Here is an 18,844-nt window from a genome sequence, read left to right as displayed (position 1 = left end):
ATTTTTTTTTCTCCTATTTCCAATTATTTCCATAAGCTGTGGTGTATTGCTTGAATGATCTTGTAGATACAAGATGAACCTTCTTTTTTTCCTTTCTTTCCTTTTTGCCATGAAAGCATGATCTTTTCACTTAATGAAAGAAAGAATAGTGGAGGGGCAGGAACAATGTATAAAGTGAGTACCTTCTGTCTTTTGGTATTTCTGCTTTGTGAATAGAGAACAATAGTGGAAATAGATTCTTTTACTCCCCCCCCTTTTTTTTTTTCTTAATAGTGTTATTTCTGCAGATAGTATAATTTGTGCAGGGAAAAAGAATTGACTTCCTCTGCTCAGTTTTTTTTGTTGTTGTAATGATGCATTGTCCTCCTTCATACAGACATTCACATTGCCATCTGTGTGCAGGACAAAGGTTCATTCCCACTTCTACAGGAAAGATATGACTCAACATTGTATAACTCCTTTTAAACTGTTTTTACTTTTATAGACTTCTCTCTCTAGTATAGAAAGGAAAAAAAATCATGTTGACACAGGGGATAAACTGACATTTCTATCACTATTTCATTCCAAAAAGTTGAAATTCCTAAAGTTTCAAAGAGGATAAATATGCATTTAAAACTGAATAGTTTAGTGAAAAAAAACTTTCATTACTAAACAACAAACAAGGTGATTATGAAGTCTTTTCTGTCACTTGATTTTTAAGTTTCAGTGAACCTTTAGTATATTTTTCCCTTAACCTACTCTACCTATTGTGCAAAGAACTATCAAGGGAAAGAAGATGACTCTGATGTATCCTGTAGGAAACGAAAAGTTTTGCATTTGGTTTCTCAGTGGACTTCTCTCTACAAAGACTGGTTACACGAAGATGAGCATTTAAAACAATTTTTAAAGGTATTGAAACACTTCCTGATGCATTTCAGTGTTGTTTAATTAGCATGTTTTGTCTAAAAAGACCCAACAGCAAAAATTAAAAAGCATAATTTTTTCATATTTAAATTTTGTTCTTAATATTTCTATATAAAGTGTTTTATGCGTGTCTTGCCTTAATGTCTTAGAGGTAGTCATGTTGAACATGCATCTGTTATTCATACATTCAATATGAAAAACATTACTTTCAGGTATGAAACTTATAAAAGTACATGCAGTCTAGAAAATGGGGAAAAATTAGGAAGGTAGGAAATAAAACTATGAAGTTGTGGAGGTTCCTTAGACACACTGGTCTGCCAGAACAGGGTCTACAGTCAGTATTCAGATGATCACGAATGAAGGGCAAGTTTTGTTGTCTTTGTCTGAGGTACTAGGAAGAGTATAATGCTATTCCACAATGTTTGTATATTGAGAACAACGCAGCTTTATGCCTTTTTATTAAGTAAGATTCTGCCCTTCTTAGCAAGGATCTGAGTACCAAAACTTTATAATTGCCTTGTGGATTTGCAAATAGCCATGTCTTCACTGCGCCAAGATCCATAAGATCTAGCTGATAGTTTGTTGGTTTTTTCCCTCTTCCTCTTCCTCTTCCTCTTCCCCCCCCCTTTTTTTTTCCTGCTGATAAAAAAAAAGAAAGTATTTTGAGAGAATTTGTTGGACTAATCTTTCACCTTTCTTGAAAACTCTGTCTTGTAACTGGAGATCTTCTTGAGGGCCTTTTTGCTCTGTTCAGTCATTCACTCAAGTAAAAAAATGAATATTGAACTAAATTTGAAGAAAGTCTTGACTCAATTTAAAATGTCTGCAAACATGAGGAAAAGTGAAAGAGAACATTGAATTTGAAAGTCTAAGTCAAATTATTATCATTTTAGATGAGTGGTGATGGTGTGGTATGTTCTCAAGCTTCTGAATGGATTTTTCAGAAGTAATTCACATTTCATGTAACAGCCACAAGTGCCATTTTATCTTTCTGTTTGTAGATTACTGAGTTCAACATTTTACTTTTGCACTTGGTGTTGATAAAAAGAGTGCTTCTCTGAAGACAAACTGAGCATTGGACTAGCCTGAAAATTTAAATAGGGACATTCTCTGCTGATGGGTCTTGCATAAAAACGATGAAATTTATTTCAGTAGGCTAGTGCCTGAATTGATTTAGACTACTGATGTGACACCTTAGATTTATTTTTGAGTTATCAGATGTTTGCAGATACTATTTTATTTTGTAGACGATATACCGGAATGTGCTAGATGATGTGTATGAATATCCCGTTCTTGAGAAGGAACTGAAGGAATTTCAGAAGATACTTGGGATGCATCGTCGTCAGTAAGCATTGATTATATTTGTGATCAAGTCTCATTTTATATAGAGTGTAATTTATTTTTGTTGGCATCTTGCTGGAATTCAGCAAAGATAAGGGGATGAGTGATACAAGTACTGTATTCATTTTTACAATTCATCTTTTCTTTAAAGTAAAGCTAGGTTATTCCATTTTATCTGATGTTTGTTGGGTGACGTGTGTTGTTCTACAATCGCTCCCATTAATTTTGGTTGTGATGATTTCCAAGTAAAGCAATAGCGTGTGGAAAAACTGGCAAAATGTAATTCAGAACCAGCAGTCTTTGACTTCAAATGATGCATTCTCTCTCCTTCTCTCCCCTGCAGTTTTGAGAAGCAAATCTCTTTGCAATGGTTGTGTTAGGGTTATTGTTTTACTAATAATTACTGTATTTGTGAAAGATATTTCCTCAGCACCTTTTTCTAACAAATGGAATCATTTCTGTGATTTGTCCTTTTGGGAAGTGGAAAGAGCTGTGACCCTGGCTGCCACTGGTATCAGTGTCCTCTGGGAACTCACAGACTTTTTTTTCTGCATTGACTTTGCAACTCACAGAAGAGTTTTCTGGTTGAGTCAGATGCCCTTAGCTTTCACTGAAGGAGCTCTGCAGCTATTCTGTGGTGAACATTTAATGTTAAAAAAAGCTTTTTTGTGTTGTAAACTTAGATAACTAGGACTTCCTAATCTTTGGATGGAAAGAATGATTTGGATTTTCTTTTTTTTTCAGCACTGTAGATGAATATTCACCACACCGAAAGGTAACACAAGCCTGATTCTTGCTGGTTGCTAGCTTACAATCTCACTTTCTCTCCCCCTCCCTACTTTCACATCTTTTCTTGGCATCTCAGTTGAAAGTGATGGGTGGCCAAAAACATGACAGGTTGCATCAGTGAGGCTAGACCTGCAACATTGCTTAAGGATTTTTTTTTTCTGCCACTGTAGCCTAGATATCAATTGTGTGAACTAACCTGCAGTGGCTGTGACAGTATTATCATTTTAACAACACGTCCTGAGATGTCAGTGTTGAATATTTTGAACAACAAAGGTCTGGGAGCACATTCTGCCTGGCTGGATAGATGCAACAAACCTGGGCAAACCAGCCTGAGCACAGGTGTTGACTGCAGGTGGCAAGCAAACAGAGTAAAGGGGGATTTGTTGTGACAGGGACAGAGAAAGAAAGAAAGAGAAGAACATGGATTTGTCTATTTAACCAGAGGTAAAAGATGCAACTGGAGAATGTTTATGTATGAACTGTGCAGAGGTGAACTGCTGAGCTAGTGAAGTCTTCTGGACTGAAGCTGTAGTGTGTAACAAGCTTAAAATGTTACTGTGCAAATGTAGAAGGCAGAACAGTGGAATTGCTAGATAGGCTGATTGGTACACAGGAAATGTATATAAGAATAAGTGCATAAGAAATGAGCTCTGCGCGTGACTACAAATAACCTTGAAATGTCGAGGCTGCTAGGCCTAGGCACATCTCACTTCCTCAGAAATTCCCACCTTTGCCATTATTTAGTAAGGCAACTCCCAGATTACTGATCCAGGAAAGGGTGGGTGGATTTCCTATACAGAAACCTCTTGGACAGACGTATGTGCTGAATGCTATATTCTGTGAACAACTGCTTTGTAAAGGGCAGGAATGCAGACAGTCATTGTTGTATCTTTTTTTTTTTCCTTTTCCTCCCCCACTCCCTCACAGAATAAAACCTTTTTCCACCAGTTCAGTCTAAAGGAGAGCTGGCTGCAACACAGAGGAACCATGAATGAAGCAGAAGAAAGTAAGTATGACTGAAAGACTGGGGGAAAAAGCTTAGTGCACTGCCTTTAAATGTCAGGGCAAAATTGTTTCTGAGTAAGGGCTGCCTGTAAGGTACATTTTATGAGATGTATAGCTTCTGAACAGGACCCTAGGGCCACAAAAGAATAAAGGTTTGGCTGTAGGAAGATTGCCCTTCTGCCTCCTGCTTTGCAGGGTTTCAGCGGTGGGATGATACCTCAAGGGCTTTCCCCCTGCCCAGTTCCTCCAGTGGCTCTGTGACAGGCCTGTGTGTCTCATGGGTGAGGCAGCCTATCCACCAGACTTTATTCCTGCTCTGTGTCATGGTTTCGGTCTCTTGACTGAGATGTTGGGTGCAGGAGGTGAATGAGCCTGTCAGGTTAAGTGGGGCAGGATCTGCTAACTCTGAGAACCGGTGTAAGTTCCTTCTCTCCTCAAAAAACTTTCCTTGTGGAGGGAGAGATGCCACTACACTTTAATGTCAACCATTTCAAAATACGACTTCCCTTCATCGTTGGTAATGCAATAACAAAGTGAAGCTGTCAGCGTCCCGTAATGCCTGCAAGAGGAAGGAGGCAGAGAGAATAACACCATGCACATGAGCAGAGAACAGGCAGAAAGACCCTCTCCTGGAAAACATTGCCCTTTAACAACAAATCTTTATTTCTCCTTGGGAACAAAACTCCACAAGCTCATGCTGAGTCAAGATATTTTTAGTGCTCATTTGTGACATGGCACAAAAACAGCTCCATTAGTGCCAAGTCTTTTTCTACACTATGTTCTGCTGATAGGTAGCCTCTTTCTGTGCCTTAAAGTCTTCTAAAGTTAATTTGAGGTTTAGGCTGACGAAGCTGCTTCTAAAAATGTAATTTCTAGATGAGAACACCCACATTCATTTTTCTTCTTAAAAAGTCTGACACAGCTCATGAGTAGGAAAGGTACTGGCACAAGAGAGGGGACAGACCCCATGGCCACAGGGACAGGAAGAATAGGACCCAGCAAGGGCATAAATTGCTTTGCTCTCTCTCTCTTTGTGAGGATGAGCCATGGAAGATGCTGGGACTGAGGGAATGAAATAGAAAAAGTGGGGCTGGGGAGAGGAGAGAGAGATGCCTGGGTGTGACAGAGGGAAATGGTATGGGCTGTGGAGTGCTGTCAAGAGATGGTGCTTGTAGAGGATGGGTTTGTCCAAGCCACACCATGCTTCTTGCCCTCAGGGGCAGAGGTCAGACCAGAAGCATTTTATCTCCTAATGTAAGTGTTACCTCTCAGGGTGGTTTACACCCCATCCCCACAACCTCCTGGTGGCATTCCCTCCTGCATCTCACTGAGGGGCAGCATAAGCTCCTGAAGGGATGACGTTCCATGCCCATAAATATCATGGATTTGTGGAGGGGAAGAGGATCAGTACAATGGTTGTTCTCAAGGACCTGATTTTGTAGGTTGGTTCAATGCTAAATAAAGGGTATGTCAACAGCTCAATTATAAGTTAATATATTGCTGTCACCTACCCCTCCCAAATGGCAGAGGTGGAGATTTCAAACAAATTCACTGTAGGCAATGGAGGCCAAATATTCCTGTCAGATTTATTTTTTTTCTACCTTGTAATTTAGAGTGCAGTTTGATGTATCTATCTTTTCACTAGTTTTATGCATTCTGAAGAGAGATTCTGACACACGATGAGCACCTGATTTACTGTCTGCCAGCAGATATAGGTTAAGAAAAAAATTATAAAATCAGATGACTTTTCTTCCCCAAGGTTAAATGTTAAGTTCCTCCTTCCTTCTTATCTTCGTTTTTCTTTTCTACTACACAAAAAAGATGCTCAATAAGATAGAGTTCTTAACCACTTCTGGCATGGTCTCAGTTAATGACAGTGCCTTGAAGCCATGAAGATTTGTACAACAGCCAAAATTGCTACATACATTTGTCAGTAAAAATACAACATTTCTGGAGAATAATATTGTCTTATACTGTCATGGTAGCAGTCTGCAATAAGCACTTAAGTAGAAGAAAATGAAAAGTTTAAGCACTTAAGTGAGTAAGGAATCCAGAGCTGTGGCAATTCTCATTAGCAGATGTCATTTTTGAAACATCTGTGCCAGTCTACAGGTCTGTTTCCTTTTAAGTATGGCAGCTGTATTTCAAATATCTGGCTACTGCAAACTCAGGGAAAAAAATAAAAAGTAAACCTTAAAATTCTGGGAAGCAGAGGGAGCGTACATCATTTTCATAGCAGAAACAAAGTACTGCTTGAACTGACCACAGCATTACCAGTGAGAATCTCCCTCCCAGAGCCTAAACAACTCTTGGACTTCTGTGGAAGTTTTGAGCCCAGGGAATTTCTCCAAACCAATCCCTTTTATGTGTGCCGCAAGTGACTCAGGGAGAGAGTTTCGGAACAAATTGAAGTGCTGTTCAGGCAGCCTCTGCTGGTGTTAAAATACTCTGGCAGTGCATGTAGTTTAAATGTCTCTTGAGGAACCTACTGCTCCAGGTGAAAGTGGAGGGGCAAAATAGTTTCTGCAGCAGAAGAATGGTGATTTATCTGAACCTAAAAGGAAGGGGCAAAAGGTGGTAACAGCTGAGTTTGCAGAGAAAATAGACAACAGAGGAGGTTGCCTGCTATGCATCCTCATGGTAGGAGCTCTTGAGTAGGTGTTGCTGACATGCATCCATGGAGATGCATCTGTTTGTCCCTGTCATTTCCCAGGAAGAGGGGTTGGCAAGGGGGATAATGGTGATGTTTGGTTCTTAGTTTCACGTCGCTGTTGGGCAGGGAGAGGGAGCAGCCCTTCCTGCAGCTGGGGCATCACAGAGGCTGGGGCTGCAAGGTTCTCCCCCCTGTTCTGCTGGGGTCTCTGACTGCTGCTGATCCTGCCTTTCTTCCTTCATGCAGTGTTCTGCCGTGTGTATATAACGGAGCACTCGTACGTCAGCGTGAAAGCTCAAGTAACCACTTCAGCACAGGAGATACTGAAGATTATAGCGGAAAAGATTCAGTACCCAGAGGAGGAGCTGGCACTGGTTACAGTCACGTTCTCTGGCGGTAAATAACATTCCTTCATCCGATTGCTCACCTTGTAGTGCATCACCTTAAGGGAGGGCTGACATTTTCTGGTGCAAGGATACAGCTGTTCCTGCATGGGCCCACAGCTGGATGACCAGGGAACAATGAGGAGCTGCATCCCAGAGTCGTTCCCATGGCAACAGCTCATTCTTGGGTCCTGCCGGATGCGGCGTTTCCACGCTGGGAAGGGAGTGCAAAGGACTGTCCATATCTATCAGTATTACAAGATATTTTTTTTGTTCCCCACAGATAAATCTACTTTCACGTCTAAATTAATTTGGAAGGCAATGAGGCATGGTTTGCTTTTAAAATATAAAAAGGAATAGCAAATACTGTATGTGTGGCTGCTTTCTTATTTACAGCATGGGGAATGAATATTCTCCAGGAGAAAGGAAGGAGACATGTATTTGCACAGTCAAGATACTGAGAGCAATCTAGCAATATTTTGTAGGTAGTCTTGCTTATGACTGACATTTTTTGCCTGTTAGTTCAGTGTTTCTCATTTACCAGGAAAGGCTTATTGTCTTTCCGTGGAGGATCAGACTGCTTGTGGGCTTTGGGACCAGCCAAAAGCCAAGATTTCGTTTGGTGTCTGTCAGGCCTCAAAATCACTGGTCAGGTTGTTTTCCTCATTGTGGTAACTTTTCTTTGTCTCTTATTGAAAATAAAGGAAGCAATGTAACTGGATACATGGAAAGGACAAGCTGGACCGGCAAAGAAGGGCTAAGACTTGAGAATGCCTGGGCCATACTCTCAGCCAGCATTAGCTGATGTTGATTCCTTGAGACAAAGGGCAAACCTGTAAAGATATTGCATTCAGTCTTACTTCTTTGAAATATAGACAAATGCTCGCTTGTTCTGTTTATTTATCTGATTCAGAAGTGGAAGGTCACATTTTCATCCCCCGTGTCAAACACAATTAAATAACCTTTTTTTGCAGGGTTTTGGTGTGGGTGGCAAGGAGATGGCGCCCTGCCCTGGCAATCAAGAGCCTGGGCGTGGAGCAGCCACACGGGAGCATTATATGTAGGCGTCCTGGCCAGCTGGGTTACATCACTTGCAGATGTACTCGTTTTACCCTTGTGTGTGCCCAAACTTGAGTCCACTGCATTTTACAGCACTGCTGCCATTATTCTTCAGGTGTTGTGCTCCCGGTCAGGAGCAGGGCAAGTTTTGCTCTGATAGTAATAAATCTGGTGCTAACTGCCTATTTATCTAAAGAAAACCAACAATTCATAAATAATGAAACGTGCTATTATCTCTAGACCACATTGTTTCCTAAGAAAGCCACAGAAAAGAAGTCATTGCCATTAGGCTGTTCAATAAGAAGTAATCATTAAAATGCAGGTACAATAGGACTGTCATTTGTACATGACCATTGTAATTTCCAAAATGCTGTTTGGTCACATGGAACAAATTAACTGGAGATAGCACAGTTTCAGTATCCTTGTTCCTATGCATTCTCACTTGTGTGCTGTGTGCAATAAACAGCAGCCTGCCAATGCTTTATTTTTTCCTTTGTTTTTCACTGTTTGTGTGACTCAGAGCTGTCATCCGCCATCCACTTGGAGGGCAGCAGGCTGAGCATTGACGAACGTGTTTTTATTGTACTCTTTAAATGAACAAGCAAGGTCTTTTTATTCAAAATTATCTTGAAAAGACATACTGGTAGTTCAGCATGAATGTTTCTGGCATCAGTGTGAGCATGGGAAGGGGAAAAAACGAATTGTTAGTAATGATGTTTTGCTCTTGGACTCCTGTTTCTACCCCTCCCTCATGGGCCATGAAAAGTCCAAGGTAGCTGTCAACATGCTTGTAGTGCTTTTGGATCTACATTAATACAGTGACTGTAATCAAATCTTATGTCAGATCTCCAGAAGATTACTTGGAGCCTGCAAGAAGAGACAGTTTTCCTAGGGCATGAGTGTTTAGCTGTGTTCTGGGTCTTTTTTTTTTTTTTTTTCTTTTTTTCCCACACACCTTTCTCTGGTGCATCCAAAATTGCCCAGAGCAGAACACTGCACTGCCCAGTGAGTGGAGAAGAAAAGTCCTTTCTCTTTGTGGCCTGTTTGGTGTGTCCTGCTGGTTACTAAATAAATTGCTATAGGTCTAGAGGAATAATTTCTCTACATAAATTCTCTACATAAATTAATTAACAAGGACCTTTTTTTCTGCTCTATGGGTTGAACTGCTACTGATGAGATTTCTACCCCTGTTATTTTCTGCCTGTGACACACAGCAGCTCAGTCTCTTGAGGGTGAGACATGTTGCTTTAACTGAAGTCACTGCATTTGTGGTAGAGCCACTGGGTTGAAATGAAACGTTCCCAAATGCACAGGAGGTTAGACTAGAAAATGTAAGGGTTTGTTTATGTTCTGTCCTGTGTGAAGTCCACACTGAAAGCAGGTTATGGAAGATTTTGTGTTCTAGTCCACCATCAGAGACATTTTTCTTTTATTATTCTGAATAGTGTGGAGATGATGAAACCATGCTTGGTATATGTGTGTTTAATGCTTAGTTATGTTCTAAAAAAAATATGTGGCTTTACAAATATGTTTGTAATGTTTTTTCTCATATTTATATGCAGCTTATACTCCTTTTTCTGAAGCTTGTGTGTTTTGTTTTCTATTCTTAAAGAAAAACATGAACTACAACCAAATGACTTGGCCATCTCAAAATCTTTTGAATCATCCAGTCGTATGTTTGTCTACCGAAAAGATCTGACTGATTCTTTGGTAAGGATGTGTATTTTGACTTCCAATTTTTTATGTGTCTGACTCCAGATCAAGGGCTTCCTATTCATTTAAGAATGTGTTTTCAGTACATGACTTATTTTTCAGTTCCTTAGTGAAGCTTACTAAGGTGTTCTATACCTGGAAAAAAAAATCTTGCATTAACAGCAGTTGTTTGACTGAACAGTAATGGAATTTGTTCATCAATTTCAAATATACCAAAGCTTCTATAGAGCTTAAATCTTTCAATCTACGTCAGCCTAGAAAAGCTGGCTTGTGCTTGTACAGGGCTGACTGAGATGAGGATTACTTCAAAGCTCATGACTCCATTTTTTACCCCTTGTGCTTTTACGATACATAAAATAGCTAGTATAGAGTTACAGAAGGTAGAAGACAAACTCTACAAACCTACAAACGTGGAATTACCACATGTAGATATATATGTAGTGTGAGTTTTACCAAAATTACTAAGCATCAGTGTGACCACAGTGTTGTGGCATCCACATGGTTATTTTGCATCTGGTGGCATCTCCTTTTCTTCCATTTTCTTCAAAAGGAAGCTTTTGTCTGTCTGTCTATCCATGTCTCTGGTGCTAGGGAGGGAAGCAGGTTGAAGAGTAGAAGCTCTTTCATTCCCCCTGTCCTCAGGAAATGGGATTGAAAAATCCCTCTCCCTGTGCTTTCCCAAAACCTCAGTGAGGCAGGAACTCCAAGATTTAATATTTTCTGCTAATTATTCATATGCTTTGAGGAAAGTACGGGGACAGTATTGCATCTGACTTTGATTTGTTGTCAGCACAAGTATCTGTGCATTCATCCTAGCAATGAGAAATGTCTATTTACATTTTGTTGGATCAATGTGCCCTGAAGAGCTGACATGCTGATATCATTGTAATCTGTCATCCCCATTATCTCCAGCATTCTAGCTGCCTCTAAAAATGCTAATATTAAAGAAGGGTTTCTAGTACAGACAGGTGACAGCCAATCTAGTTTCATTAGTTGCATAATAAAAATTGCAAAACTTGCTGTAACTGTCAAAAATATAGCACCAAAGTAATGGCTTAACTGATAAGAATAATCGTTCATCTTGGCAGATGGTTCATGTGCCAGGTTTCAGACTGATGAGACAAAAAAACCAAGAGAAATACAAACCTTTGAAAATCAGAGCTAATAATGGAAATGTCAAGTGACCCTTAATATTGGCAGTACCAATGAACTCCACAGTGATAACCTAAGTAACTTTTTTGAATCAGGACCTGCAGTGTTTTACTGTTTGTTGGCAACTGCACTTGGAGTAAATTATGTTGAATTTATGCTGTTTGTAAATGTATGTGGATTGGTGGCAAGTTTTGTATATTTATTCTGAAGCTGGTGAGTTTGCAGAATGATTCCTTTACCTTGTAATATAAAAATTTCCTGGTGTCAAAATTTACTTTCTTGATAATTTCATATGTTATATTTACATTATGTTCATTACCTGTTTGGTCAGTGTTCCACACTCAAAGTTTAGAGAGAATAAGAGAATGGGAGGGAGAAATCCTAATCCAATGGGAAATCATTGATCCTATTGACCAATTCTTGTTTCAGGCTATTTATTAAATAGGCTATAACTGGAAAAAAAAACCTCAGTGCACTTAGAAGATTACTTACTCAGTCAGCTCTGTTTTGTACCTTGGTCTAACAGCTGTTTCATTGTGAAGCTTTTGGCATTTGCTCAGAAATTTTTGTTCTTGTCAATTATTTAGAACCCATTTGCTGAAAACGAGGAGTTGCAGCAACGGTCTGTGAGAATTTTGGGAATCAACACTTGGGATCTTGCCTTAGAACTAACAAATTTTGACTGGAGCCTCTTCAACGCAATTCATGAGGTGAGGAGCACCATGCCCACTTCCAAGTACATTGTTTCCATGCAGCAGTGTTGTGGTTTAGCCCGGCTGGCAGCCAAACACCACACAGCCGTTCGCTCACCCTCCCCCCTCCCTCTCCGGGATGGGGGAGAGAAACGGGAAAGTGAAGTCTGTGAGTTGAGATAAAGACAGTTTATTAAGACAGGAAAAATAATAACAACAACAACAACAACAACAATAATAATAATAATAATAATAATAGTAATCATGTGTACGAAATAAGTGATGCACAATGCAATTGCTCACCACCCGTTGATTGATGCCCAGCCTATCCCCGAGCAGCCGGCCCCCCCTCCACCCCGGCTAGCCACCCCTATATATTGTTCAGCATGACGTCAGATGGTATGGAATACCCCTTTGGCCAGTTTGGGTCAGCTGTCCTGGGTCTGTCCCCTCCCAGCTCCTGCTGCATCCCTAGCCTGCTCGCTAGCAGGACAGAGCGAGAAGCTGAAAAGTCCTTGGCTTGGTGTAAGCACTGCTCTACAACAATTAAAACATCAGCATGTTATCAGCGCTCTTCTCATTCTAATCCAAAACATAGCACCCTGCCAGCTACTAGGAGGAAAATTAACTCTGTCCTACCGGAAACCAGGACATATTGCTTTGGTGTCTTGATATTGCACCAGGATTTTGGAGCACTGGTATTCCTTGGTTCTTGGTTCACTGTCATGACAATATGATGTCACAGTTCTCAGCAGTTGTGGTATTGAATCAGGTCCAAGAGATGTGTTGTAATCCTTGATACTGCAAAAGTTTGACAAAGGTTTGTAACTTCCCTGTGGTGGTGCATCTCAAGTTCCCTGTATACATAGTGGGTTTTATTAAAACTTGCCTCAAGAGAGTAAAAGATACACAGACACAGACACAGACACAGATTTCTAGGTTGGAAGAGACCTCAAGATCATCGAGTCCAACCTCCGACCTAACACTAAGTACTCCACTAAACCATATCGCTAAGCTCTACATCTAAACGTCTTTTAAAGACCTCCAGGGATGGCGACTCCACCACCTCCCTGGGCAGCCCGTTCCAATGCTTAATAACCCTTTCGGTAAAGAAGTTCTTCCTAACATCCAACCTAAAACTCCCCTGTCGCAACTTTCGCCCATTCCCCCTCGTCCTGTCACCAGGCACGTGGGAGAACAGACCAACCCCCACCTCTCTACAGCCTCCTTTAAGGTAACTGTAGAGAGCGATAAGGTCGCCCCTGAGCCTCCTCTTCTCCAGGCTGAACAAGCCCAGCTCCCTCAGCTGCTCCTCGTAAGACTTGTTCTCCAGACCCCTCACCAGCTTGGTCGCCCTTCTCTGGACTCGCTCGAGCACGTCCATGTCCTTCCTGTAGCGAGGGGCCCAAAACTGAACACAGTACTCGAGGTGCGGCCTCACCAGAGCCGAGTACAGGGGGACAATCACCTCCCTAGACCTGCTGGCCACACTGCTTCTTATACAGGCCAGGATGCTGTTGGCCTTCTTGGCCACCTGAGAAGGCCAACAGCATCCTGGCCTGTAAAGATCACGATTATTCTCTAAAAACTATCTGTATGAATGTGTTGTGTATGCAAATTGTCCTTTGCACTCGACAATATTCCAGTAAATACAGGACTCTATGAATAAGTGACCTTGATATCGCTTTAATCAAAAAAAAATATATACATATAAAAATATCACTATTTCAGCAACTTAGATGTTCACATTACTGCTCTGGTTAGGTTTCAATGAGATAAAAAACCACTGGGCAGGCTTTATAAAATGTCATAATATACCATTTCAGTGCCCATTGGGTTGTTTCAATGACTTTGGTAGGTTCTCCTGTGAGCTTCTGAGTAAAACACACAGTTAACAGTACAAAATGTCACTTGAAAATATCATTCAGTGAAAAGTGTGATGACTTTCTGAGAAAGTGACTGTGAAATTCCCTTGCCTCTCGATGCTTTCCTCGATCTTTCATTTCATGTTCTTTTACTCAGGTTAGACACTTTAAAACCAGAGCTAGTCAAGATTTTTTTTTTTTTTTTTTTTTTTTTTGCACAGAAAGCAAGACCCATGCTTCTGTTCATAAAACATAAAAATTTGGCCATTTTTAGCAAGAAATTGGAGTGGAAATTTTTCAAATTCTGCAGTGCTCTGGGATTTGGTTGCTTCTTCATGCTGGAACAGAAGTGAAGAAATTCAGAAAGAGACAGATTAGTTATGTCCTGTATCTTCCTGAAACTAGAAGTGGAACTGCAGGAAATCTTAAAAGAAAAGTACATCTTGCAGGACTTCCAATTCACCTGAATACTGTAATAAGCCTCTAGACTGCTAAGCCAAATCTGAAAACTGAATCATTTGTGATTGGCTCATGGACAATAAAAAATAGCCAGTTGTATCCAAATCTTGTCTCAGAAATATTTGTCGTAATTTTAACTTATTTATACTTAAATCATTTTTGTATCCCTAATAATATTGACAATGTCTTCCAGCAAGAGCTCATATACTTCACATTCAGCAGACAGGGCAGTGCTGAAAACACTGAGAATCTCAGTCTTCTGCTTCAAAGATGCAACGAGGTCCAGCTTTGGGTTGCCACTGAGATACTCCTCTGCAGCCAGCTCTGCAAGCGTGTACAGCTGGTCAAAAAGTTCATCAAGATTGCTGCCCAGTAAGTTACTAAAGTTGCAACAAAAATCCTTGAATTCACATGCTTTATATATGTATATACATAGGGTGACAAAAGAGAATGAGGTGCAAAGCAAAGACAAAAACCTAATTTGCCATCCTGAGTTCTAAGAGTGTAGTAACCATACCTAGATAAAACAGTCCATAAACAACAACAGCAAATACTGGCCAAAATTCGATGTGGTGGAGTGTATGATGTTCAAATCTTCCCCAGCTACTTAGCCAGTGTATTTGCAGCATCAACTGCAAAATCCCTGATGATGTAGGGATACCTCCTTTCTTAGCAGGGCTAACCTGAGGAAATGTGTTACAAAACTGTTTGAGCAACCACACTCATTCTCCAAAGACTACAAGAAAACCAGAAAACTGTTTTAAAGGCCTACCTCTGCAGAGGAAACTGGCTGCAGTAAGCTGTTGCCCCATGCAATCCTGTTTGGAATACTCTTAATTTGTTGGAACGGGTGGAGGGGAAGGGAAGAGGAGGGCAGAGGTTCTTCACTAATTAGATATGGCATTCTATTCTTGCACTATTAGTAAGTACTATTGGCATTTATTCTATGCCTTGGAACAAAATACAGATATACTATACACAGAGAGTTCTTCTCTCTGTAATTATTCTTATTTTGGTAACCAAGGGAATGGAGCAATTTAAATATGTGCAGCCATTCTTCTTGCCTCTTTCTCCACTTGTTGGTCTTTTGCAATATTTGAATATGCATGTTCATGGAAAATGTATAATTTGTTCCCCTCATCGACTGGGTTGATTTAATTTGCAAGGCAGTTACATACAAAAGGCTGTTCTCTACTGAAGCAGTGCCTTTGGTGAAATGAATTTTTCTAATCTAATCTACTGTAACTCATAAATGTGATTTGATTTAGGTTGCACGTTCTGGGGTATACAGTAATGCTTTCATTTTCTGCCTTATCAATGGCCAAGTTTGGTCCAATTACGTCAAAACCGGTTGGCTCTGTGTGCCTTGCTTGCACCACAATAGCGTTAATTTGCATTCCAAGAAAAGTTTCATATCTGTCCCACATGAATAGGGATATATTTGTCTCCAGACTAGAATGTTTCTCTATATGAATTAATTCTGTGTCTGTTAAGTGAATAGTCGAAGTTGTGGAAACTAAATACAGTTGTCAGTAAATGGAAGACAGGCTCTCCCAGTGCACTGGAGAAGCACCCATCAGATCAGTTATGTCAAAATCTGCATATTGCTATGCAAATAGGACAGTATCTAGTTCGCTGAGGTCTTGTTTTAATCCAAAAAGCATCTTTCTAAAAGAAAACATCATATCTCATAAATTCTGGACAAGTTGGGGTGGAGAAATAGTGTGCTATGCGCAGTCACAAGCCAAGCAGCCCTGCTGTTTTATTTAAGACCAAGGCAGAGAGGTAGGGAGCTGAGAGCAGCTCTGACTGCTCCCTGTTTTCTCTTTTAACTTAGTTGAAGTTAAGTGAGAGATGTGCCATCTAGAGATGGTACGCCATGATGAGTGCAAACTTTATACAAACTTGTAACAAGTGCCAGAGAGTTTCCAGTCTAAGGCCTTGGCATGTGCTTTTCAATGGTGATTAATCCAGTGAAGACAGTGGATTCACTCATACCTAAAATCATCTTAAGAGGATTCTCTCTTACACACACACGTCTTTTTATTTCAGGATTTAAAATTTCCTAATGGACTGGAAATAAGCAGGGGCCAACTGTATGTAGTGAAATGTCAAAGAATAGAGGTATCAAGCAAATTCCACAGGAACCACTATTGAAACCAGTGCAAACTGCAACTAATTTATAGGGACATGTAAATTGAACATTAATCAGATTTTCAGACAATAAAAATGATGAGGGATTGCAAATGCATTGGAGGATTAAAAAAAAAAAGAAAGAATGATCTAAGGAGTCTAGTGGCATGTGCAAACAACAGTGGGATAAGATTTAATTTAGATAGATGCAAAGTAATTCAGCTAGGGAATGCTAATACTGAGCTGAAGAAATAACGGCATGATTGTAAAGAACAGTGCTGTGACAAAGGTCTTCGGGTGATAACAGATGACAAATTAAAGACAAGGACAAAGTGTGACGCTGTTCCAAGTAAATATATTTTATATTTGCTTTATACTTGCATAGGAGAAAGATGTAAGAACTTAGAGGTAAAGCAGTAATTGTGCTTCTCCTTCCTTTCCCACTGTATCACACATCTCCTTGGTAAGAAGTAGAGCAGGGAGAAAAGTTAAAATAATTACAAAGAATTCAATGAAAAATAACAGCAATATGGAGAAATAGATTGCACTCCATGACCACAAAAAAAAAATTGAAGGAACCAATGATGTACAATTTACAGAAAAGATGAAAGAGGGGATGAAAATATTTATAATACAACACAATAGAGGTCAAGGAATTATTCTGTATGGTAAAGGACAGCAGAGAGTAACTCGAACATTGAAAAGGGAAAATTAATTCTGACAGCAAAGGAAGAAAAATAACCTGCCAACAGCAGGGTTGATGAGACAGTGGAACGTGTGCTAAAAAACTTCTTAGAGACCACATCACCTAGACTGCAGGTGGCCATGATAGGACATTTAATGAGTTCATTATGTGGAAGCTGATTGTATGTTAGTGCTGAGAGTTGAAACTGGGCTCAGTAACCTAGGATACCTGTGCATTCCATTTATCTCTTATTCTGAGGACAAAAAATCAGAATACAGCATTCATATTTTTATTCCACAGCTGTAAAGCCCAAAGAAATCTGAATTCATTCTTTGCTATTGTTATGGGTCTCAACACTGCGTCTGTCAGCCGGCTGTCTCAGACCTGGGAGGTAAGACACATCTTTGTATCTTTTAGATCCTGTCAAAAACATTTCTCATCTATGTTGTGTACTGGTGAATTACCTTTTCTTCCTAATTATTTGTTTTTCATGCTGAAATCTAACAGAGGACAAGTGCCACTAAAGAAACTTTACTGTGACCTGAAGCCGTAGGTACACAGCCATTCAAATTAAACGAAATGTGCCTTTCCAGAGCTTTTAAATAAGAGCAAAGCAAGGAGATCTTACCCATTTGTGGAAGAGGGGTGTGCGTGTGGATGGGGGGGGAAGTCAGGTACATTATCTTAGCATTTTAAGCATATGTCAGAACAGAAAGTCTTATAAGATTGGTTCTAAACAAAGCATACCTTATTATGGAATAATTTCATTTATTCAAGGTATATATATCTTTGCTGATGAAACTAAAATGGAGGAAGAAGTCATTTAATGTAATATGCAGAGAAATCTCATCCCTTGCCACCCACCTAGCACCGCAAGTGGGCAGTACTCAAAAAACATGAACCTGTAACACAAAGTAAAAAAGAATAGCTGTGATCTCCTTTGTTGCAGATGCCCTTGAGCACCAGCAGCTGAAACCTAGTGGCCGTTGAAGGGTCACAAAGCTATTTAACACAGTCCAGTGCAGTCTTTCCCTCTTAGCTGAAATCATGCATGTGAAAACATCACTGTGTATGTCAGTGATGTTGGCATGTAGAGAAATGAGGGCAATGACTGTTGCTTTGGGATGGAGTTTACAGGGACTTGGATAAGCAAGGCTATTTTAAATAACATATAAAGCAAAAAATTTAGAAAAAAAATACACACCTGAGGACAACAATACAGAAATCCCTTGTTTCTCCAGCTCCTAAAATGCCTTGCCCACCAGGGAACATTTGCCCTTGCCTGCTCTTATGGGTTGACTTCATCCCTTTTCTTTGGGCTTTGGTAGGAGTGTGGAAGGGACTAAATACAGGTGGCAATGGTATAAGTGTCTCCAGCCTGCAAGCACACAGAGCTCTCTAGCGTGGTGAGACCCCTCTGAAAATCAGGCGCCACGGATGTTCTTCTCTGGGAAGAACAAAATGTATTGCTTGTCTGAACAGGGAGTGCCTCTGCATATGTATCATTGTAAATATGTCAAGTTCCTGTGTGTAAAATATTTATGAAGTTGCATGTGTTTTTTATAAAAATTTACTGTACTGGAAATTTCAAAAGCAGAAGGTTATTTGCATTAGTAATGTGACTTCTAAAAAGTAGAGCAATGTTTATAAATTAATTATAATTACTTACACATGTAAATGAAGCCACCTAAATTTAAGCAACAATTTACACACTAAACTATATTGGTTCTGCACTTGAATTCTTAAACAAGTAATATACCCTGAGCATATTCTACTTTTTTTTCCACACTATGCAGTGTTTTAATGAGCCTAAGATTCACTGATTGAAGATATTAAAAATGTGCAATTGCAATTCCACATTCAGTTATCTTAGCATTTTAATCGTACAGCTCATCCACTTAATCTTAATTGTTCTAAATCTCTTTGGTAGTGTCATTGTGGCTGTTGGGGTTTAAGTACACAGGCAAGGCAGGATTTGTAGTAAGGGGATATCTGCTACTGGAGCTAACCAG

At 40.0% G+C, this 18,844-nt stretch overlaps 1 protein-coding gene across 6 annotated transcripts in view; it reads left to right on the top strand.

The window, feature by feature from the left end:
- The window catches only part of RAPGEF5 (Rap guanine nucleotide exchange factor 5), a 92,084-nt gene that overhangs the window by 55,863 nt on the left and 17,377 nt on the right, over positions 1–18,844 (top strand). For all 6 annotated transcript variants that reach the window (XR_007707896.1, XM_035562509.2, XM_050709129.1 and 3 more), the window contains exons 5-13: positions 744–888; positions 2,151–2,248; positions 2,989–3,019; positions 3,961–4,039; positions 6,938–7,087; positions 9,746–9,843; positions 11,586–11,708; positions 14,208–14,386; positions 17,133–17,223. Coding sequence is in view for 5 of the 6 variants with exons in the window: in XM_035562509.2 (XP_035418402.1) it covers positions 744–888; positions 2,151–2,248; positions 2,989–3,019; positions 3,961–4,039; positions 6,938–7,087; positions 9,746–9,843; positions 11,586–11,708; positions 14,208–14,386; positions 17,133–17,223 (994 nt within the window). In the remaining variant the exon portion in view is untranslated. The remainder of the gene's footprint in view (positions 1–743; positions 889–2,150; positions 2,249–2,988; positions 3,020–3,960; positions 4,040–6,937; positions 7,088–9,745; positions 9,844–11,585; positions 11,709–14,207; positions 14,387–17,132; positions 17,224–18,844) is intronic.

Source organism: Cygnus atratus, chromosome 2 (assembly GCF_013377495.2).
Source record: "Cygnus atratus isolate AKBS03 ecotype Queensland, Australia chromosome 2, CAtr_DNAZoo_HiC_assembly, whole genome shotgun sequence".
NCBI classification, from domain to species: domain Eukaryota; kingdom Metazoa; phylum Chordata; class Aves; order Anseriformes; family Anatidae; genus Cygnus; species Cygnus atratus.
The sequence above is the reverse complement of the archived record's forward strand: the minus strand, read 5'-3'. Positions and strand labels throughout refer to the sequence as shown.